At 39.2% G+C, this 24,715-nt stretch overlaps 1 protein-coding gene across 1 annotated transcript in view; it reads right to left on the bottom strand.

The window, feature by feature from the left end:
* ITSN2 (intersectin 2) overlaps nucleotides 1–24,715 on the bottom strand; it is a 120,880-nt gene that overhangs the window by 74,322 nt on the left and 21,843 nt on the right. Inside the window, exons 3-11 of the mRNA XM_090280983.1 lie at nucleotides 11,720–11,812; nucleotides 10,752–10,815; nucleotides 9,969–10,132; nucleotides 8,631–8,837; nucleotides 8,390–8,486; nucleotides 6,656–6,795; nucleotides 1,755–1,818; nucleotides 1,067–1,204; nucleotides 546–631 (exon numbers count right to left, since the gene is read on the bottom strand). Coding sequence (XP_090137109.1) covers nucleotides 546–631; nucleotides 1,067–1,204; nucleotides 1,755–1,818; nucleotides 6,656–6,795; nucleotides 8,390–8,486; nucleotides 8,631–8,837; nucleotides 9,969–10,132; nucleotides 10,752–10,815; nucleotides 11,720–11,812 — 1,053 coding nt within the window. The remainder of the gene's footprint in view (nucleotides 1–545; nucleotides 632–1,066; nucleotides 1,205–1,754; nucleotides 1,819–6,655; nucleotides 6,796–8,389; nucleotides 8,487–8,630; nucleotides 8,838–9,968; nucleotides 10,133–10,751; nucleotides 10,816–11,719; nucleotides 11,813–24,715) is intronic.

Below are 24,715 nucleotides of genomic sequence, written 5' to 3'. Positions count from 1 at the left end.
TAGTAAAACATTTGTTCTAAGAATATTCATTTTTAGAAAAAAAATTCTAAGTTTGAATCCGCCTAAGAGAGAAATAATTTTAACTATTCCTGCCAATAAAAATACTTTTCAACTTTTCTCAGCATTTTCTTCAAGGACAACCAAAGCTGGGTGGCTATGTATTTGTTTTGATATGTGCCATTACCTTTTTAATATTTTAAAATATCTACACATGTGCTTTTTCAATCAATATTTAAACTCTTTTTTTTAGCTTAAGATTTTATCACAAAGCTTGCTCTAATATTTTCTCCTAAAGTGGGAAAAACATTTTAACTATGATGTCTAATACACATATTCTTGCCAAATATACACACTGTCTCTTCCTCCTGCATACTCTCAATTTTGATGATCTTAATTTTATTAACATCAAAATCCATCCCATTCATCAGTTTCTCCTACAGCACATAAAATATTTAAAATGTGAAAATTCTAAATATTCACTTACATTTCAAGGTAAAATTTACAAGAACTCACTATAAATGTACAACTTAGGCACTCAATGTTACCTGGTAATTTTTTCTGAGGTTCTTCTTCTTGCATTTTCTGATATGAAGGCAGAGTTCCATTAATGGGATCGATCTGCTTTCCACCTCTAAGAAAAGCAAACAACAAACAAATTTAGCATCATGCAGTCTAGGAATTTTCAGTCTAGACTATATAGACTTCCAATGACCAGAACAGCTTAATATCTTTAAAACACAGGACGGTCCATAGATAGTTACAATAAATAGGAGTATATGGATTGTCAAGCCAGAAAGATCTGGGTTCAAATCATGGTTCAGCCAATTGCTGTTCTTGGGTAAATTTATTCTAAATCCCTTTGGTCATCAGTTTTCTTATCAATAACACAATGAAAACACACCTACTTCTACTATCTATTTCTTCTTGGTATAATTCATTAAATTCCAAAATCAAATGTCAGTGTAAATGTTCAACTCTCGCTATACCAGTGGGAATCCCAAAGTACATAATTCTAATGTCTGGGAAGTGATTAGAACTGTCCCCCTGCACCTCCAGAGGCAATCACCTGAAAGACGGAGGGACCAGCTCAGAAGGCAACGTCAGGGGCAAAGGCTGTCCGGCTTTGGCCATGTCAGTTAGGTGCATTGCAAGGATAAACTCTTCAGCTTTTAGCTGTCCATCACCATCAATGTCCGCCAAAGACCTAAAGAAAATGTGAAAATTCACAACTGGGAAAGAAAATCTTAGTTTGGAGTAAAATAGTTTCAAAAGAATTCAATATTTTAAATTTTAAAAACAAAAATAATGATAGAAGAAGTTACCATAACCTATTTTAGTGAAATGTACAGAGATACAGAGAAATGAGCTAATTTTTACCCTCAATTTCATATCACAAGAGAGAGGAAAGAAACTTTTAAATAAAAACTATTCCTTCTGAAAAGGTAGACTGTCTTTTTTCATGGTTAATTCACCTATTAAATCATATTTAATTCTACATGGAAAATAAGATATTTTCTAATTCTCTATAGAGGGCATCACATAAAAGTAAGCTAGTTTTCCTTTACGATAAAAAAATTAAATGCCAAATTCTCAAGAATAACATTTTGCACAATTTTATTTGCTTCCAAGGTTGCTTTAACTTTCAAATAGCTACTTTAATGGAACATCTCTGAGACACCAACTTTTACAGAAACAATACCTTCCTTATAATAAAGAATGTATAGTTAAAAATTATAATTAATAGACAAACTCACCAAATAGTAGCTAGCTGAGTTTGAGAAAGATTTGACTGAAGAAGGGCATTTCTAGCTTGAAAACCTGAGTGAAAAAAAGTTTTAAAAAAGGAAAATTCTTTAGCCTCTTTAAAGCCATGCAAACCTAAATAATTGTACCTGTAAAATAACATGCTAATATCCTGGGAACTTTAACATCAAAGTTTTTACCATGTGCCAGGCACTCAGTATTTAGTAGTAATCAAACAAACACATTCCCCACCCCCAAGGAATTTAAAATCTAGAATTAGTGGAGCCAAATGCTGCCCCGACCTTTCAGAAGACACCAGTACACAAGGGACTGACATGAAGAACTGAGCCACCAGTTCAGAAAGTATTCAGAGGCCACGTTCTAGAGCCTCCTTGTATACCCACTGCTGCTGGAAGCAGAGCTTCGTCAGCATTTTCAGATCTTACCTCTCTGATCATTCCTTGGCTTCTACTCTTTCTGTTGACTTGTAAATGCTGTCATTCCCCAGGGACCTGTCCTGGACATTCTTTTCTGTAGGCGGTTCATAGCCATTTCTATGACTTTAAATAGCACCTAGAGGCTGGTGATTCCCAAATGTACGTCCCCAGCCCAAATCTCTCCTCTAAGTTTAGACTTCCATGTGCAACTGAAAAACCTACTTCCGTATTTCACAAACATCTCAAACCAAATGCATATAAAACTACTCTCTCAAATCCATTCCCACTCCTCTTCCTTATCTTCACCTAAACCATTCCTCCTTTCTTTTCTTCAAGCCAGAAATCAAGGAGTCATCCCTGACCCCCTTCTCTCCTGCACACCCACATCCAATACCAAGTCATTGCGTGTCTGGGCCCCCCTCACCCGTTAAGTCCCAATTTAATGTTACCTTCTCAGAAGGCCTTCTCGGCCACCCTATCATCTCCTTCGCATTTTCTTCATGTCTCATATCACAATCTGTAATGTAATATTACTTGCTCGTTTACCTGTTTGTCTGTTTCCTGTTATGCTAAGTTCTATAAAGACAAAAAACTGTGACTGCTTTATTCACTGATGTATGCCCCGTGCCTGGTACATAGATGCTTAATAAGAATTTGCTACAGTAATGAATAAAGTTTAATCCAAGTTGTCTTTCTATGGTGCAGTGGGGACTTATGTGATAGCATCCGATAGTATAATAGGTAACATTCACTGAATGCTTGCCATGTACAGCGAACTGTTTTGAGTTTTCTCTCCATCAGTGAGAAAACAAAAATATGTGTCTGTAACAGGCTTCCTGGTCCTCAGTGAAAATACTCCAGAACAGAAAATCCCTGTCTGCATAAGAGCAGCATTCACTCTCTGTGCGCTAATCCGAGGTTTGCAGATTACAGATGAAATCACGTGGCTTCTCTAGGAAAAGCCTCGCTAGTCAGTGCACCAGGTGCTGCAACTCTCACCCTCAGGTGCCTGAGCCGTGAGTATCAGAGCAGTCAGGGCCTACTCTGGGTTCAGCATGAGTCAAGGCTGGTCCAAACACCTCTGGACAGAAGAGAGCAAGCAGTACACCTGCCAACTCTTCCTCAGCAACAGCTCCTACTACAAAAGTAGCACATATGCCACTAAAACCAATATTTCACTGAACTTTGAACACAGGCCAGCTTAATCAAAGCTACATACACTATACGGAACAAACACAAATATACCATGTATTATGCAAGTGAATGTTTGTATTATATCACCTAAGAAACTTTTCATTCTTCTTTTTAAAATCTGGCCATTTAATGGAAATTACATAAGGAAAAAACAGTGAAGATAGTTCAGAGTCTCACTTAACTAATTATTCCTCAGTGGGCCCCGAGGGCATTTTTGTGTTAAAAGGAGGATTCTTCCAATATCGAGAATGGACATCTATTTCAAGCACGACAAAGGGTTCAGTAACTACGGTTTCAGCTCTTGAACAAAGATAACAGAGTAGATCCCTTAGCATTCTAGGTGACAGAGAAAACGAGGAAGAAAGAAAGGAATGTAAGTGGTTAAAAGCATACTGGTGGGAGGCTTAAATGTGTGCAAAGTGTGAATAATACAAAGGGCTCTGGAGAGCCAGCAGAGTACTTTACTACGGAAAGCTCACTTGAACACGTACACCATTGGTCTACCAATCCTTTGGAGATCCTATTTCTGTGCTTGTGGTGCCAGTCCCTCCATTCCCTACCTGACAATCTACTTATCCTCTAAGATCCAGCTCAAATGTCATCACTTCTGTGAAACTCTCTCTTATATCCTCAGAGTTAGTTACTCTCTTATCTATATTAATGGCAGCACTTTTAAATCACTAATCAAATTCTGTGATTATGTGACCTATTACTATGGGCTCGTCAAAGATATGGGCCATGTCTTCCTTCTCTCTGCATTCCAGGACCTCAGAATGTCTAGAAGACATGTGCCTCAAGAAATATTTGAGTCAATGAATTACTTTAAATAAATCATGATTAAGACTTAGGAGAAAGAAAAGAAGAACAAAGGTGAAAATCAGACCATCAACATTCACCAAACAAAGCATAACATGTAAGGCTAGGTCAGCCCTGTCCTCATATACCTGGGGATACCAGAAGCAATTTCTCTTTCCAAAGAAAACCAATCCTTCCCATAGCTTTACTCTTATAGGTCTAAGAATAGTAACATTCCCTAAAAACTAAACAATACACAACCTTCACACAATGTGGTATATATAGATCAATTAACATTAGGAGATCATTTTCTTCCTATTCCTACACAAGCCCACCTTTATTTATACTGTATGTTTGAAGCACATACATGTAGTGTGCTAATCTTAAGTATACTGCTGGAGGAGTTTTTACATGGTATGCACACATGCAACCAACACCTATATCAAGATACAGAATGTTTCCAGCACCCGAGAAGGTTTGGGCAGAGTACAGTGATCCCTCACTTATCGCAGGTATTACGTTCTAGACCCTCCCCCACCCCACCCCCACCACAATAGGTGAAAATCCGCGAAGTAGGAGCCTTACATTTATTTTAGTATTTACTGTACAGTACTGCAAAATCCCGCAATATAGCAAAATATCCGCGATAATTAAATATAATATTTTTTAAAATCCCGCGATACAGTGAGGCCGCAATAAGTGAACCGTGATATAGAGAGGGACTACTGTAACTACACTACTCTGATTTCTATCACCACCAACTAGGCTTTCTGTTCTCCAGCCTCATCTAGATGAATTAAATAGCGTGGATTTTATGTGCCAGGCTTCTTTCATTCAATACAATATCTGTGAAATGCATCCATGTAGTTGCAAGTATAAGTTCATTTTTATTGCTGTATTGTTATAAAAATACATCACAATTTATTTATCCATTCTTCTGTTCATGGACATTTAGATTGTTTCTTTTTAGATATTTTTAATGAAGCTGTCATGAACTTTTTTATACATGTCATTTTAGTCTACTTTTGTTAATTTGAATAAAGAAACTTCTTTAATGCCAAATAGGGCACAAACAAGTTCATTTTTTTCAAAGAGTGAGAATCTTGACCTTATATTAATCTCAAGTATTTTTGAATACCATATTTCATAGAATCTAAGATGCCATCAATTATAAGACACACCATTATTTTATATAACACTAAGAAATAAAAAAACACTGCCAACAAAACCATGACACAATGTTAACACACCATTGATAACATTCCAATTTCAGAGAGGTTAAAAAAAAATTTTTTTAAAGGTTACTTAAAAAAATAGTATACTTTGCTTCACACAACTTCATAAAATTACAAAAATATTTAGTTATTAATAGTGTATTTGTAAGTTAGAAAGTATAATAATAAAAGTCACATGAACCTAACACCCAACTTAAAGACAAGATCATTACTAAATGCTTTGAAACTGTGCTCCTGCTTTTTATGTGCATATTCCCTTAAAAAAAAAAAAGCTTTCATCACTTATGTATGCATCTTTAAAGAAAATGCTGCAAATTTTTGTCTGTCCATCAATTCTTAAAACCGTATTGCTTCCTTGCCCCCCTGAACACCTAGAGATCTTATACTCCTATTTCACAGACTTCTTTTCATTCTCCAAACATGCCATGTACTTTTGGCTCTTAAGGGTTCTTCTCTGTCACCCTCAAATGCCCTCATCTTCTATCTCTAGCTGTCCAAATCCTAACTTTCTTTCATGATAGAGCTTAAATGTTCCCTTCCTATAAACTGTTTTATCTGATCTCATTAGTATTAATATATTCCACTCTATATTCCCTAGCACTTTGAAGCTCTATTACTATTAAACACTTATTCTAGTTTGTCTAAACTAATTAATTGCTGAATAAAGAGAGGGGAAAGTTACAAGGTGGGAATTCTACTTGCCTATTGTCCTCTTTTATATCCCCTTCACTATCCTCAATGAGTAAAGTTTGAATGTTTGTTCTAGCATAGACTCAAATATTCTGTGGGGATCTAAGGTCAAGTTTTATGGCTACATTTTGGTTCAAGCATTAAAGGATGAGCAGTGCTCATGTGGGATTTTAGGAAGAGCAAAAAGAGAAAGACCCAATGAAGAAGGGGATTCTCAGGGAGCTGAGCTGAGGCTAAGTCCCACACTCTTCCTCTCGTGATGTGAGTTCTCCACTCTCTCACTGCACTGGAGGAGGAGGTCTGATATTCTCAAGGCCAAGATCTTTCAGGTGTATATCTGTGTGCTCAACTTTATTGTAAAAACTTTGAAGAAAACAATCATGTTATACCCATCTTCGAACTCATACACAACTTATATTATTTGTATTTATCCAATGCCTGCCAAATTTTTTTGATGTTAAAATTTTAGATAAGCTACAAAGTATAAAATCAAAGTTCTTCAACAGAAGTCCATATAAAAAACAAACTCTCTCACAGTCTCAAGCACTGTATACCACTTACCTGAGAGGTATCCACTCATGCTTTTGTCAAGACTATTAAATTTTTGCCGATATTTTAATCTGGAAGGCTGAGGAACTGCCCACTCTGTGGTCCCAGTTTTGGGCGAGTTCCCTGAGAGTGAAGCAGTTGAGGAAGTTGAGCTATAACAAAATTTATTTAAAATTTTTATGTTACTAAATAAAATACATTTAAACTTTACCAGACAGACAAATTAAGAATCATACCTTCTATAATACAAGAGTAACTGCTTTTGTATTTGATATTGAAAAAATTCAAGCAATTATCCTTATTCTTAGGAAAACAAATACCATAGGAAGTACAGAACTACCATATATCAAGAACCTACAATGCATTATACCAGTCTCCATGTTATGCTGGCCTCTTTGCAAATACTACTTCCAATCCTCCTGACAAACTTAAAAGGTATTACTGTCCCAGCTTTTATATGGGCAAACTATGGCTTAGTGATGTTAAGGGAAAAAAACAGTTACACAATCCATGAGTGGTTAAGCCAAGATACAAAGGTTCTTCTGGGTCACTGCTTTAAAGAGCACTATTGTGAGACCATTGACTAAGGATGTGGTACGTGTATACAATGGGAAGTTACTGGGCCATAAAAAAGAATCAAATCTTACCATTTGCAACAACATGGATGAACCTACAGGGTATTATGCTGAGTAAAATAAGACAAAGACAAATACCATATGATTTCACTTATATGTTAAATCTAAAAAACAAAATTAAGGAAGAAACAAAAAAGAAAGAAACCCACTATACAGAAAACAAATGACGACAGCCAGGTGGGAGGCAGGTTGGGGGGCTGGGTAAAAGAGGTGAAGAGATTAAGAAGTAAAAATTGGCAGTTAGAAACTGGCCACAGGGATAGAAAGTACAGCAGAGGACTACAGCCAATAATATTGTAATAACCATGCATGGTGTCAGGGGGGTGCTGGACTTGTCAGGAGGATCACTTTGTGACCTGTATAAACATCTGGTCACTCTGCGGTACACCTGAAACTAATACTGAATGTCAGCTATAATTGAAGAAAAAAATGTAATGTATAAGAGTATTACTGTGATTTATACAAGGGGTGATGAATAAATATTGATGTTTTCTGAAATTAAAGGATACTCAATCAGCAGAATTTGCTCAAGAAATTAATAATGTACAATGATTATGAGACGTTTCAAGAAACATATAGTATTTAAAGGAAAAACATGTAACGCTGAGCAAAAATAAACTGACTGATTAAAAATGTAACAAAATATTTTTGGCTTACATAAAACATTTTTTTAAAGATTTTATTTATTTATTTTTAGAGAAAGGGGAAGGAAGAAAGAGAGGAAGAGAAACACCAAAGTGTGCGAGAAACATCCATTGGTTGCCTTTTGCGCGCAGCTCCAACCAGGGACCTTGCCTGCAACCCAGGCACATGCCCTGACCAAGAATCGAACTAGTGACCTTCAGGTTTGTGGGACGATGCCCAACCCACTAAACCACACCAGTCAGGGCATACATGAAACATTTTCTCAAAAGAAAAATACCACAGGCATTTAATAATTCTAAAAATAAAAAAATTACATTACGTAACTTATAAATAGTAAACTTAACTATTTACACCTGGCCATTATAAAGCAAAATCCGGATAAGTTCAGGGCTTTAAAAAAAAAAAAGTCACCTGTTAAATACTCCTTATTAAAAGCATAAAAAATTGGAAGTTTAAGTAGTCATACCTACTAGATCCTAAATCAATCAGAGACTGGGCTTTCTGTATACTAGCACCACCAAATCCTCCCATCATCATACTGTAAGATGACGTATGAGGCAATGCTGAAAAAAAAAAAGACAAAAATGAAAAAGGTTCACACTAAACAGTATCACAAATTATGAAGGAAACTTGCCTCTATTTGAACATGAACATAACAGTTTCCTTCTTCATATGAAATATTGACTCATTAGGCATACAGTACTTACTTGAAGAAGAATAAGGAATGGATAAAGGCTGGATGAGACTGGCAGTTCCATTTGGTAGCGATGACGTGCTAACAGAAGGCACTAGGGGAGCAGGCATCATTAAGGGAGGAAGGGTGGTCCCTGAAGTCGCAGGAGACAAGACTGTTGCTATCGGTGCGACTGGAGGCAACGGCTGAGGAATGGACAGGTTGGGCATGCTTCCCATTCCTAAAGACAAAGTAGAACACATGTTCCAGTGCTACTAAACCAATTATAAAGCACATGCCAGGAAACAAGGGAGCAGACCCTATACTTACAGGAACACTATGAGCAAACTAGTCTTAAAAAATTCACAAAAGCAGCTTTGACCCAGCAGTGAGGGATGTGAACTACTGCTTTTAATATCAGTATTGTGACTTGTATGAACTAAGGGAATGACTACTAAGGAGTTAAAATTCCTCTCCCAGCATCATGAACAAAATTAAGCAGCTTTTTCCAATTAAATATTAGTATCCTCAAAGAGAGAATGTATTACCTAATCAAATGTGGGATTTTGTGTGAGGATAATATTGTTATTGAATCAATACACACACACACACACACAGCCAAGCCACCCCCACCTGAAGGAACAAAGTGATGACCCTTATTCATTTACCAACTGCAGAATACTAAGTACATTATATAAATATAGTCACACAATAATATGGAATTTATCTCTAGAGTTTACTGCAACAGTTAAAGAAATTAGTAACGTCTGGCATATACGAACATGTTTCAGATACAGAGATATCTAACTGAATGTTCCATTCCAATGAGTGCTTCTCACATATATTTAATAAGAAATTGGCTAGTGAAAACCAATGAAAAACTGGTTATTTCTGATGGATATGTAAATTAATTAGCACAAAGTCTTCAACTTTTAGCCATAAACTTAGCTGACAAATTAACCTTTAAAAAAATTTCTACTTATGTATAATTTCAAATTATGCCCAAGTTAAACTTTTTACGTGAGTTTAAAATTGTTCAGATTTTTTCTGTTACTCATACAAAATACAGAGGAAACTAATTAAGACTAGTATTTAGGATCAGCTCTAACAAAGGGGATCACATAATTTACCATCCAGTTGGGAATTATGAAAGGGCACACTAACTGGACTAGATTCCAAGACAACAGACGTGAGAACTGTCCCTGGAAAACTAGGATACATGGCCACCCCAGCTATGACAACGAATTTAATATTTCCTATCTCAGACATGAAAATTAACTTGGAGTCTAGGGATTGTCATTTTATGCCAACATATCCTTTTCTGATCACTAAATAACTATCAAATGCAGGAATTAAATTAATAAATACATACCAAAACGAGCAGAAATTAATGGAGAGAACATAGGAGGTTGTTTCATAATAGGAGGGAGAACCACAGGCAACTGCTGGCCCTGCAGCTTTAGTTTGATGAGCTTCATAGCTATGGAGAACTCTTGCTGGTCCATCTTCCCATCCTTGTTGAGGTCTGATAAAGCCCTAAAGGGACAAGGAGGTGGGTAGACTGTATGTAGGGTCAGCAGTATTTTTGAGGATGATGATAAAGTAAAAACAATGATGTAGCATTCACACACCAACCATCACTAAATGTGTGTGTGTGTATCTCAAAAAGCTGAAACCTATACATTAAGAAATACTGACCAGACGTACATCTAAAGAATCTAGAGACCTCTGGGATAAATTCTACCAGTGTAAATGAAAAAAAAAAAAAAAAAAAAAAATTCAAGAGTATAACTCTTCTAGACTTATTCATTTTGTTCAAATATTTATTGAATGCTTGCTATGTGTCTGGCATTTGGCCAAGCATGGGAATATTCCAAGGGGAAAGAAAAATGGAGTAGGGATTGATATTTACTATAAATACACTTTAAAAATAAATGTTACTGTAAATATTATAAGATATAATTTCTTTAAGATAGGAACAGGGGAAAGAAGGAATAAGTTTGGGTTTATAGATAATGAAAAAATAAAACTACAAAATAACAGAAAGCTTTTGAGACTACAAGTAAAAATAACTGTGTTAAACTGCATTAAAAACAAACAAAACAAAACCAGAAGATCGAAAATTTAAGATCATCTACAAAACAAACTATTTTACCATATTTCAGCTAAAACAGGAGCCGGCAGGCCTGACTGTAAGAAAAATGTACGCGCTTGATCACCTGCAGGCAATAAAAACAAAAATCAAGCAGCATATTAGTAAAAGGAATTACTCCAATGCCTGTGAAAAATAATAGGCAATAATAATGTTATTGATTCACTATAATTTTAATACCATCATTAAAAAATTAAACAGAAATACATATATAAAATTATTTAAATTTCATTAATAAAACTTAGATGTTCTAAAAAAAAGTTACAACTGGTTATACAATTAATCAGTGATAAAAAGATTACACTATTCATCATAGTTTTTCCACAACTGAAGTCTTATTTGATAATATTTCTATTTATAAAATTGATAGTTAAAACCACTGTTTCCCAATAAAGTTCTAAATAAAAAATACCAGATGTTGGAGGGACAGCCATCCACGGTCTTTCACAATCTTATTCATCCAGCTGTGTATGCCAAGAATGCAAGATACTAATTGCCCTCTACCTGGCCATTTCTCAGAATTGGGTTTGCAGTGACCTACCTGGAGGGACGGGGTAATGCTTCCCTCTGGAACAAAGAATAAAGTGGCTTCCCACTTGCTAAAACATGGTGCATTCCCTCAAGCTCAGTGTTCCTCTCCTGCAACATAACTGCTGCATGAGTAGCATCCTTCTGGGACCTCTGCACGGTCCCTGTGTGACTCGGAGACAAGGGAGGCTGACAGAAACATGCCAGTGCTCATGCTGTCAGCTGTGTCATTAGTAATCGTTGCTTCTGCTTTATAACTCACATATAGGTGATATCATATGGTCATTTTCTGACTTAATTCACATAGCATAATACCCTCAAGATCCATCCATGTTGTCACAAATGACAATATTTCATCTTGATAGGAATCCTATCATTTAATAATACACATATGACGGCAATCAAATTAAAGCATAATTCACAAATAAATTATCAACACAAACCTGTTATGTAACCTCCTGAGGGCTTAAGGTTATCAAACTGCTTGTCATGCTTAGTCCGTTCTTCAGAGGTAATAGCCCACATGTTTGGCCCTCCTAAAACATAAATGGAAGACAAAAATATTATATTGTATGTATAAGGATGCTTAATTTATATAATTCTAGAATGTAAATATGAATCACAAATGTCTTTTTAATGACAGTACTTAATACCTGAGTGAGGACAAAGAGTAAAGCTCTATCATAACCTAGAAGGCTTTTCACTCATTCACCTAATTAACATCTATTGAACAATTACTGTATACTACTCACTGGAAAAATATGAGTAAAATATTCCCATCCTCAAGGAACTCTTATTTAGATGTTAAACTGTGAAGCATCCGAGGTGGAAATATACAGGGAATGGCAAATGTAGGTTTACAGTTGTAATACAAATAAATAATTCAGTAATTAGTAAGTAGTAATACAGACTCCCAGTAAAGATGGAGGCGTAGGTAGACACACTTCATCTCCTTGAGCAACCATAGAAAGAATTACCAGCAAATCTCAAAAACCAATAACAACCAGAACTGTCAGAAAATTACCTATATGGAAGTCTGACAACCAAGGCCTAAAAGAGGCCACATTCATGTAGATGGATAGGAGGGGCGGAAGCAATGGGGCTCAGACCAGCGACAGTGGAGAAAGAGACAATCCCACACCCACGTGTGGTGGATAAAAATCGGGAGGGATACCCTGGGAGCGAGCAATCCCAGCCCCAGGTTAGAATGCACGGCCCAGGGCTCCAGCACCAGGAAGATAAACCCCCATTGCCTCTGGCTGTAAAAACCAGTGGGAGTTGTGGTGGGGGAAGAAATTGCTGGATTTTTGCAGTGTAAAGGGCCCACATAGTCTTAGAATGCACACAAATCCCAGGGCAGCAGCTGGAAGGGTACCAGTCAATACAGGAAGTAGGTGAAGTGACTGAAAATGGGGTGAGTGCCGGGCAAATCACCAGAAACCAGGCAGCAGCACTGTCCCCTATCCGGGCCCCCTACCACAAACAGAGCCACAAATCAGTGAAGCAGGTAACCCTACCCGGGCAATTACCTATGGCTCCACCCCACACAATTTACAGGTGCCTTTGCTGCATAGGCCACATTACTAAGGTAGGGAGTCAGAGCAGCTCTACCTAATACACAGAAACAAACACAGGGAGGCTGTCACGTTGAAGAGGCAAAGAAATATAGCCCATATCAAAGAACAGAACAAAATCCCAGAAAAAGAACTAAATGAAATGGAGATAATCAAGTCATCAGATGCAGAATTCAAAACACTGGTGATAAGAATGCTCAGGGAAGTAATTGAGTATTGCAAAAAATAAAGGAAGAAATGAGTTATACAAAGTGAAATAAAGAAAAATATACAGGGAACCAACAGTGAAGGGAAGGAAGGAGGGATTCAAATCAGTGATTTGGAACAAAAGGAAGAAATAAACATTCAACCAGAACCTAAAGAAGAAACAAGAATGCCAAAAAATGAGGAGAGGTTTGGAATCTCTAGGACAACTTTAAATGTGCCAACATCCGGACCACAGGGGTGCCAGGACGAAAAGAAGAAGAATTATTTTTAAAAATAATAAAATAAAATCTTCCCTAATTTGGTGAAGGAAATAGACATACAAGTCCAGGAAGCACAGACTCCCAAAGAAGCTAGACCCAAAGAGGACCACTCCAAGACACATCATCATCATTAAAATACCAAAGGTTAAAGATTAAGAGAGAATCTAAAAAGCAGCAAAAGAAAAGCAGAGGGTTACTTACAAAGGAGTTCCCATAAGACTGTCAGCTGATTTCTCAAAAAAAACTTTGCAGGCAAGAAGGGGCTGGCAAGAAGTATTCAAGGTGATGAAAAGCAAGGACGTACAACCTAGATTACTTTATCCAGCAAAGCCATCATTAGAATGGAAGGGCAGGTAAAGGAATTTATTATCACCAAGCCATTATTACATGAAATGTTAAAGGGACTTATTTAAGAAAAAGATCAAAACTATGAACATTATAACAAAAACGCACACCTATCAAAAACTGAATCCAAAAACAAAAAACAAAAACAAACTAAGCAAACAACTAGAACAGGAACAAAATCATAGGTATGGAGATGATTTGGAGGGTTACAGCTAGGAGGGGGAAGAGAGAAAATGGGGGAAATGGTGCAGGGATTAAGAAGTGTAACTGGTAGGAACAAAATAGACAGGGGGATATTAAGAATAGAAAAGTAAATGGAGAAGCCAAAGAACATATATGCATGACCCATGGATATGAACTAAGAAGGGGACTGCTGGAGGGAAGGCAGGTACCAGGCAGAGGGGGCAAAGGGGAAAAAAAACTGGGACAACTGTAATAGCATAATGAATAAAATATACTTAAAAAAATAAATAGTAATACAAGAATGAACTGTTTTTGCATACTCACAACTGTGAACCTACTTTTGCCCACCCCATATATAAAAGCTGTGCTAATACTGAGGTAGAAGCATCAAGAGTGAGATAATAGGGAAAGTAAGACGGAGGCAGAGCCTTGAAGCTTGGCTTGAATTCTGCCATGTGAAGAGGGGGAATGGGGCATTTCACACAACAGAGCACAGCATGAGATGCCAAGGAAGCACACCCTGCGGACTAACAGCTAAAGCACCATGTGAGTGGTAAGACATAGGTAAGAGGAATTAATTGTAAAGGGTCTTAAATACCATTCTCAAGAGTCTGACGTTTACCCTGTAAGCGATGGAGAGCCATCTAGTACTTTTTAAAATAACCTTCTTAATTTGGGATGGTTTTAGATTTGGAATAATTTACAGAAAAGTTGCAAAGATAGTAGGGAGTCCCTATATACCCATCACCCTATTTCTACTGTGTTAACAATTTCCATAACCATAGTACATTTGTCGAAACAAATAAGTCAACACTGGTAAACTAAAAACCTCCACCAGTAGGACTAGCTGTTGTACCCCAACAAAACTGACTCTGGGTACTGGACAGCACAAATCTTTGTGACTGAGGATTCTGCCTTCGGAGGCTTTGGCAAAGAGAAGTGGCCTCCACCTGGATACTTGTCCCATGGAGACCTAGTGACTCTCCCACCTCAAAGTCCTGTTTTGGGGTGGGTCAACTTGAATTCCATTAACTAACAAGGTGAGAAGAATCCAAAAGCCTTGCTTGCCAACCAGAAATGATACAGTTAAGAACAAAGACAGCCTGGTCCCAAGGGCACCCTGGCTTTACATTAAGAAAAGGTGGCAGGTAGCCCTCTAAGGAGAAACTATTCCTACTCCACTGTCTGAAGCAAAGCTACTGAATCAGGGAGGTTCCCCGAAATGCCTGGGACTAGTGCACTAGTGGGTCAGGGAAACTGAAGCCAATGGTGTCCACTGGGCCGTCAGGACTGTTCAGCCTCAGGGCTATGCAGGACCAAAAGGTGACATGGACATTCTGTTCAGTGGGGAGACTCAGACTTTTGGGCTGTGGCCAATGGCCCATCTGTTTGGTTTGCCACTTGGAAAATTTTAACTGACAGATTAAAGACACCCTCTTTGGGGTTGCAAACTGAAAACAAATTGTAACTGCTAATGAACGGTCTGGGTCACTAATGTAGCTCCTGATGGTAAGGGCCCATTCTCTGACTTAGACTGAAATCATGCTGCTGATTAAATCCTACTCTGTGTGATACAGAAGATACCACCTGTGACTCCTGTCTGAGTTTGGATGTGGATGTGGATGTGGCAGGGGTGGGAGGAGGTCTCACTGCACAGGGCATCGCCCCCTTTGGCTTTTGGCCGACTGACTACATTGCACCTTTGACCCTCTCTCAGGCTATTGGTGGTGCCTCAAATGGTTGACACTTTTTCAAGTTACCAATCAGCCAACGATGCCTACACTATTGTGGCCCTAAAACTAACCTGTACCCTGTTTTCCACTTTCTGAACCATTAGCACTATGACGTTGATTGTAATCACTGAAGCTGCTCAACAACCCACCGAGGTCTGACTTTGCTTCCATCATCTCCTTTTGGTCCACATTCCTTAAAGGAAGACAGTCTGGCCACTGAATGTGCTATCCCCAGAAAGGGATAATCATCACCTCTTAAGTGTTTCCAGGCTAATGATGAAGGCTAAAAGGGTGGTGGTGGTGGGATAGTAGGGGACATACAGATCTATTGTGAAAATTTAGGGTCCTATCCTGATCATTCTTGGACATGACGCATCTTTCTTTCTCCTAATAGCAACTGCAGGTAGGCCTGGTTGGTACATCCTCCAGCTCCCGACAGCTCTGCTAAAATGGGACCTAGAGGATTCCGAGTTAATTCTGCTTTGGTGTACAAAAATACCCTTGACCCTCTTGTATCTAACCCTTCTGTATCACAGTGAAGTTACAGCCAAATGGGACACCTAGATTTTGTGGTGGCAGAAAGCAACAATCAGGCATCTGAGGAGGAAGCACCTTAAACACGAAGAGGTGGGAGAGGCATTAATGACCTTTACCCTTTCAGAACTGGCCTTGGGAGTCATCCTGGTGTGGTTCTCCTAAACTGCTGGTAGCACCTTAAATTTAACTGACTGCTGAGCCTGCCATCCCTTACGAGATGGCTTTGACCCTGATCCCCACTCAGTTTTAGGCAGGCCCTGTGCACCTGGGCCCCAGCGCTGTGGATTTCTCTGTATTTCTGCTCCTCCATCCAGGGGCATCCAAACTCCTCCTTGTGTCTCCTCTTCCTTGATCTTCCGAAGGACTTTCCCACTTCTCCCCCAAGGAGCAGTAGGAGCAGTACCTCTGCTTAGTATCAGTATAGAATCTTAGGCCCAAGAAGATTCCTTCCCCTCCCCAGTGATAGAGAGCTTTTTCTTCTACCTTTACCCCAGTAGCAATGTGTCTCTGCCAATGTTCTTGAGATGAATCTTTGCTAATATCTTTCCAGTGACCCCCCAGTAGCTTAAGACTTTTGCTTAACAGAAAAAAAGCATGCAGAAAAACGCATGGTATTTTGTGCCTGCCCCCTACAGCTGCCTGCAACACTGAGGTGGGAGCTCATTCTCGTCTCTTGTGCAGTCCCCCGTCTTTCTGGCAAGAACCCAGTTAATGCCCACAGGACACAGCTTGAGACTGAGTATAAACTCCTCTTGTGTCTGTGGCCCACAGCCATTCCAGGCTGATATGCTAGCTCTCTCTTTTTGTCTGGTGCTGGTTAGAATTTTAACTGATTTCTGTAACATCATTTCACATCCTGTAAAACCCCCCACTTTACTCAGAGCACTGTCTGCATCCATAAAGTCTGAGACTGAATTCTGTGGGAAACTTCCAACTGCACTGATAGAGTATGGAAATCCTTTGATTTGCCCTCAGCCCGGCCGTCCACTCTGAATTCCAGCCTCATCTACTCTAGAGCTCTAGTGAAAACATCAGCCCAGTCAGACTCCCTATGCCTACACTGAATCCAATTTAATCTGTTCCCTCCTTTCTGGAAACTCTTCAAAGTTTCTGGTATACTGACAGTGCCTTTTCCGTTTCCTAAAGCTAGCTTGGATTAAAGACAAAAAGTTTTCTTTGATAATTTAAATGGGATCCAGGAAAAAAGAAAATATGGCTTTAAATCACTATCTTGAAACAAGACTTAGTGTTGTTATGAATGAACATATAACAACAGGAGCAACAAAGCAGCTCCAGAAAAAAGGGGGTCACGAAACTGAGGGGTCTAGTAAAAATACTGAAGTACTAAGCAAGAGGAATCAAAGATTAAAGAAAACATGGTAGTAACTTTAAGTTTTTTTTAAGTTACATAGAATATGGTTACCTGCTATTCTTAAAGGAATCAGGAACAAGCCCACCATGTTAGGAAGTTCGGGCTGTACTGAAGAGTGAATCAACTGCCCTGGAAAGTATTCTTGTTAGCAGAGTTGTTAAAACAGAGGATAGCTTCTTAAGCCTGAGCATGTATAAGGTTCTCTCAAATCATGAAAAACAAGCAAAAAATCATTTTAACTATCCTTTCCACTACCACCAAATACACCTTTGCCCTCTTGCTTTGATAGCTAACAGCACACCAGAGTGTAAAGGAAGAGAGTGGAGGTTTTGCTCTGGTCTGTATGCTAACCAGTTTTGTGACTTGGGCAGGTTTTTAACCCTTTTAATCCTTTAATCCTTATCTGGTAAGAATAGCTCCAGGCAATACTTGACTAGTCAATGTCCTTTCAACCCATAGCTGAATCGCCTTGGGAGCGTGGGGGTGGGGGTGGGGGGCCTATTCCAGCAGACCAATTAAATCGGAATCTCTGGGGGATGAGGCACAAACTTCCTAATTTTTAAAAAGCCCTCCAGGAGATTTTTTGCGCCTCCAGGGTTGGGAACCACTGTCCTATACAAGACAGGGCTGCACACTGCCCCTCTTCTTTCCGCGGCAGGACACTCTGCTCCCCTTTACCTTCCAGCCCACTCCGGACAGCTACAGCTGGCCAACAGTGCTGCCCAAAGGCAACGCCTGGTGGCTGTCAAAGTGAATTGTACGGTCCAGTACCTGGCAAATTCTCTTTCGCCTGAGGATGATACATGTATCCCTCTGCTCTACCCTGTTAAAACAGGAGCTAACCTCACCTAACGCACTTTTTCTCAAACAGATACAGAGATTTTTTTTTTTTAACCCCTGTTACCGTGATACTCTCTCAACTCTTGACTTGCTATCTCAGGCAGACAACCTTCCCTCTCTCTCATTCCTTTTTAAGGAGGAAGAGTAGCACTTAGTAGAAGCAGCACCTACTATATACTTAGTATTAGTTTACGACAGCAACCATTCTAAGTATATTAATATTACCACATTTAATTTTTACAACTCTATGAACTAGGTTTTACATGTGTTACAGATGGAAAAACTGAAGTGTAAGGTGGTTAAATAACTTGCCTAATACCATGCAGCTAATATAATTTGTAGCCAGAATATTCTTGTACTTTAGAGTATAACTCCAAAATTCAGGCTCTTAATTACTACCCCATAGTACCTCCCTGATTACTCTGATATCTATTTTAGTTTAGCCATGTTATTTTTGCCATTTAAAAATAAGTGACAAAATGTAAAGGAAATGCATCTAAGTTGATATTTAAATATAAAAATTTTACATGTCAAAGCAACCAAATTTTCTGAACACTGTTTATATACCAAATAGGTGAAACAATGTTAACTGTGACACTACCTGTAATATAAATTTATTTAATATTTAATGAGAAGAAAATACAAAAAAAAACCCAGGATAAAAGGAACGCTGGTAATACACCCCTATCCCAGAAAAATAAATCCTTACAGATCCCATAAGTATAACTTCCTCTTTCACATCCCATGACTTGTGTTCCCTTTACTTGGACTGACATTCACATCACCTCCCACCCCTTTTATTTCAAACTTCATCTTCAAAATCCAGGGCAGATGGCACTTCCTCTAGGAGGTCACTAACACCTGCAGGTCAAATTAATTGCTTCCTCCTCCAGATTGTCAAGAGACTACTCCATGCGGCCACAGAGCACTTAGAAAGGTGCTGTAATTGTTTTATGTCCATCTGTTCTACCAGACTACAAGCCCATGGAGAGCAGGAGCTTTGTGTGTTTATCTTTCCATCCCCAGAACGAGCAGAGTACACAGCACAGAGCAAACACTTAAAAGTGACTGAGGAATAAATGCGAATGAATAAAAGAGGGAACAGAAAAGGAGATGAGGCAAATTTTTTGTGGTCTATCCTTCACATATGATTGTACCAGCCCTCTAAGGTCTCTTGAGCTCTATAGATTCAACATGGCTAATAACCATCTATACTTCCCTTCTGACCTTTTCCAGTTTACTCACCTTCTACCAATAAGAAACCAAATATGTTTAGGTATATAAACTCATATACAGTAGTCCCTCTCTATATCGCGGTGCCCTTGTCACAGTCTCACTGTATCACGGGATTTTTAAAAATATTATATTTAATTATTTATCGTGGATTTTTCGCTATATCGCGGGATTTTGTGGTACTGTGTAAGTATGTTGTTAAAGTTACATAGGTTTAAGAGTGCAGAATATGTTTAAGAACATAAGTAGTGTTTATTAAAGGGTGGAAAAGGTTAATAAGGGACTGGGAACGGCTTATAAGTGTATGGGGAAGGGTTTATAAAGCCTTAAAATATATATAAATATTAAAATAAATGTAAGGTTCCTACTTCATGGATTTTCACCTATCGTGGGGGGGTCTAGAACGTAATACCCACGATAAGTGAGGGAATACTGAATATTTGTTGCCTACATTATATAAAAATCTCCCTTATAAAATTGTTTCCAGGAATGCATATCATAGAAATGTAGGAGCCCACTATAATTTGAAACACTAAAATGGATTTGATTTAACAAATACTTAGAAGACTTGACTTGAAGTGGTAAACACACAATGCAATATACAGATGATGTATTACAAAACTGTACACCTGAAACCTATATAATTTTATTAACCAATGTTTTCCTCCATAAATATATACATATATGTATTAGCCCCAAGTGGTTGGATTTTTAAAAAAAAAATCTGTAAATATCCTCTCTGAAAAACAAGTTATAAGATTAGATTTAAAAGGAACGAAACAGGTACTAAAGAACTAAGAACCTAAAATAGCTAAACTTACACACTTTCTAAATAAATACCACATTCATAGTAAAAAAAATAACCTACCTGATATATCAGTCAACTGTAAAATAAATCAATCAACCTGTCATGATTCCTGTGACTAGGAAGGCAAGCAATGTGGCTATAGGCTGATTTACTACTATATGACTTTGTAGAAATCCTGATGACAAAACATGACAGCAAAGGACGACAAAAACGGAAGCAGCTCACCTTTCTTGAGCCCTGACAATCCTTCAGGTACTTTGTATGCAGTAACTCACTAACTCCCACCATTACTTTATAAATTAGGTACTATCAGTATCCTCATTTTACAGGTGAGGAAACAAAAACCCCTGGGGATTCTGCGTCTGCACTGTCCAGTACAGTAGCCACTAGCCATGTGTGGCTTTGAGCACCTGAAATACGCCAGTCAGAAAAAGACAAATACCACAGGATCTTACTTCTACATGGAATCTAATGAACAAAATAGAAACAGAGACATGGATACATGGAACAGCCTGACAGCTGTCAGACGGGAGCTGGGAGGAGGGGACTGGATGAATGGAGGTGAAGGGATTAGCCCAAGATTATATATACATAACCCACAGACACAGACGACAGTGAGGTGATGGCCAGAGGGAAGGGGGGCGGGGGCTGGGTGGAGCTGGGCAAAGTGGGGGAAAAGGGGGACATCTGTAATAGTGTCGACAATAAAAATACAGTTAAAAATGTGCTGTGTGACTAAGGAACTGAATCTTTAATTTTACTTAATTTTTATTAATTGAAATTGAAACAAATAGCCACATGTAGCTAGTGGCTACTATATTAGACAATGCAGCTCTGTAAGAACCAAAGAAGTCTAAGAAAGGCTGGTTAGTCTAGGGATGATAAAACAGATATGGCAAAATTTGAGGAATATGTCAGAAGCATATGGAAAAACAGCTTGGTCTAGGGTACTCAGCGGCAAGTTCCAACAGCACTGGGCATTAAAAACTTTACATAATCTGCACCTGAAGATTTAGTAGAGGAGTAAACACTACCTTTGAAGGTTTTGTGCTACACGTGGATGCTTCTTTCAACAAAATGTTAAACTCTAAATTGAACTTAGAGATTATGTTTAATCTTTAGCTATTTTATAAACTAATTAGGTTACCACAGTTTACATGTCCTATCAATTCTTCAGAAGTTTTAAAAATGTTCTACCTCTATTCCTATATACTACTCCTAACTTAATCATCCAACATTTTGGACGATTTTTCAAGTAATCGTTTTTGGTTATTGAACATTTTATTTGTTTCCTATTTTATTCCTTTATATATAATGCAATGTTTAGTAAATGGAAGAAACAAAATAAAGACTGGGTATGCACATTGTGTCCTCACTCAACACGGAGGATAGGTTCTCAGAAACTGTGACTTGAAGTGAAACGAGGTTATAATGAAACCAATGTGACCACAGGCTAATTGATATAAACAAGAGTTAGGTCCCATGGCATATCTCTGGTCACAAAAATGTCACCAAACTTATAAAGACCCAAAACACTTCTTTTATTAAACACTGAAATAAATGTGAGCTATATATACATTTTAAAAAGATGAATAAAAACGAGTAAGATTACTCTTTTCCAACCCACTCATTTCAGTTCAGGGGCCCAGGTAGCTGGAGCCCCTCCAGGCAGCTCAGAGCACAAGGTGGGACTCACCCCGAACAGGACGCCAATCCACTGCAGGACCACTCACACCCACACTCACTCAGACAATTTAGACACACCAATTCACCACACATGCACATCTCTGGGGTGTAGCAGGAAACTGGAGTCCCCAGAGAAAACCCAGGCAAACATGGGGAGAACATGCAAACACCATACAAAGAGTGGTCTTGAGTGGAACTCAATTTTATTTTTTATTTAAGATTTTAACATCGATGATGTTAGAATCATCGATCGGTTGCCTCTCGCACATCCCCAACCGGGGACCTGGCCCGCACCCGAGGCATGCGTCCTGGCCAGGAATGGACCTGGAGACCTTTCAGTTCACAGGATGATGCCCAACCCAAGAGGCACACCAGTCAGCGCCGATTTTCTTTTTCTCATCAACGCGTAAGGTTGAATAAAAGGACATTATTTGAGGATCTACTGTACTCCTTTCTTTTATGTTCATTTTATTTACAAACCTGCTTAACATGTTGCTTTTAAGTTTATAACTAAACTGTATTTTAGGGGACTTCCACTCAAGATGGCAGACACGGCTCACCTCCTCACACAACCACAACAAAATTACAACTAAAATATAGAACAACCATCACTTAGAACTGTCAGAAATCAAGTTGAATGGAAGTCTGACAACTACAGAATTAAAGAAACCACATCCACCCAGGCTGGCAGGAGGGGCGCAGACGCGGAACAGCCTGGTCGCTCACCCACGTGTGGTGGATAAAAATTCAGGAGGGCTATCTCAGGAGCGAGGAGTCTCAGCCCCACACCAGGCCCCTCAGCCCAGGGTTCTAATGCCAGGGAGATAAGTCCCCACAGCTTCTGGCTTCAAAAACCAGTAGGGATTGAGTCCATGGAAGAAACTGCTGGAGCCCCAAGCACTTCCTCTTAAAGAACCCACACACGGGCTCACCTACTCAGACTCACTCCCTCTGAGCTCCAGCCCTAGGGTGGCAGCTTGAAGGGTGCCAGTGGCATAATGGGAGAGGCTGAAGTGTCTGACATCGGGATCAGCAGAGCCCATTGTCCCTTTTCTGAGCCCTCCCCCAACAGAAACATGGAGCCAGCAGGCTGGTGCCATATCTGAGACTCCATCAGCCTGGCTTACACTATTTGACGGGCCTTGGAGATCCCCAGAGACTTTGCCCCGCCCGACTTACAGGCCCACCCAAGCTGCTTTTCTGTATGAATGGCTGGTCTCAGCTCATGCTTCACAACTTCCTAAATCCTATCACACAAGCAACGGCTGGCCTCCGTGAGTCCCAGGCCCAGCACTAGCAGCAGCCAGCCTAGATTCACAACTTGGCTTCACCAGGGAATGTCCAAGCCCAGCACACGTAGTAGCCATCTCAAATTGCTTTATAGCTCTCAGGCAGGGTGGCCCTGGGGAAAACACAGGTTGGGGCTGACCTTGTCCTGAACCAACCAGTGAATCCCAGGGCCTACACACCCAGCAGACAGCCACAGACTGCCACCCTGCCCCTGCACAGCTGATCCTCCCCAGAAGGCAGCAGTTGCTGGTAAAGTGGTCACAGCCAGTCCTTGCAGCTGACTAGCCTGGGTAATCCCTCCCATTGACCTGCCAACAGCTCATCTACAAGAGGAGGGAGTACTCAGCCCACACTGAGGGAGCACCTTGAGTACCCAGCTTGGGTGAAAGGGAAGGCTGTGCCACTGGACCCTACAGGACACCTACTACATTAGGCCACACTATCAAGGCACAGAGTCAAAGCAGCTCTACCTAATACATAGAAACAAACACAGGGAGGCTGCCAAAACAAGGAGACAAAGAAACATGGCCCCAATGAAAGAACAGATCAAAACTCCAGAAAAAAAACTAAACAAAATGGAGATAAGCACTCTATCAGATAAAGAGTTCAAAACACTGGTTATGAAGATGCTCAAGAACTCAGTAAGGACCTCAACAGCATAAAAAGATCTAGTCAGAAACGAAGGATACACTAATTGAAATAAAGAACCATTTACAGGGAAACAACAGTAGAGTGGATGACTCCAAGAATCAAATCAATGATCTAAAACATACGGAAGCAAAAAACAACCAATCAGAACAAGATGAAGAAAAAAGAATCCCAAAAAGCGAGCATAGTGTAAGCAGCCTCCAGAACTTCAAGAGGTCCAACAATTGCATCCTAGGGGGACCAGAAAGAGAATAGAAAGAGGAAGAAATTGGAAATATATTTGAAAAAATAATGAAAAAAAAGTCCCTAATTTGGTGAAGCAAATAGGCATGCAAGTCCAGGAAGCACTGAGAGTCCCAAACAAGATGGATGCAAAGAGACCCACTCCAAAACACATCATAATTAAAACGCCAAAGGTTAAAGATAAAGAGAGAATCTTAAAAGCAGCAAGGGAAAGGCAGTTAGTTACCTACATAGGAGTTCTCATAAGAGTGTCAACTGATTTCTCAAAAGAAACTGCAGGTTAAAAGGGATTGGCAAGAAATATTCCAAGTCATAAAAAGCAGGGACCTACAGCCCAGATTGCTCTATCCAGCAATCTAAAACACAAACTAAGCAAACAAGAAGAAGAGAGACAGAACCATGTATACAGAGAGCATTTGGGTGGCTGCCAGATGGGAGAAGGGTATGGGGAAGTGGGTGAAGAGGTGAGGGGATTAAGAA

Source organism: Furipterus horrens, unplaced genomic scaffold (genome assembly GCF_987537825.1).
Source record: "Furipterus horrens unplaced genomic scaffold, mFurHor1.1.pri manual_scaffold_6, whole genome shotgun sequence".
Taxonomy (NCBI): domain Eukaryota; kingdom Metazoa; phylum Chordata; class Mammalia; order Chiroptera; family Furipteridae; genus Furipterus; species Furipterus horrens.
Note: the sequence above shows the minus strand (reverse complement) of the source record. Positions and strands in the feature narration are given on the sequence as shown.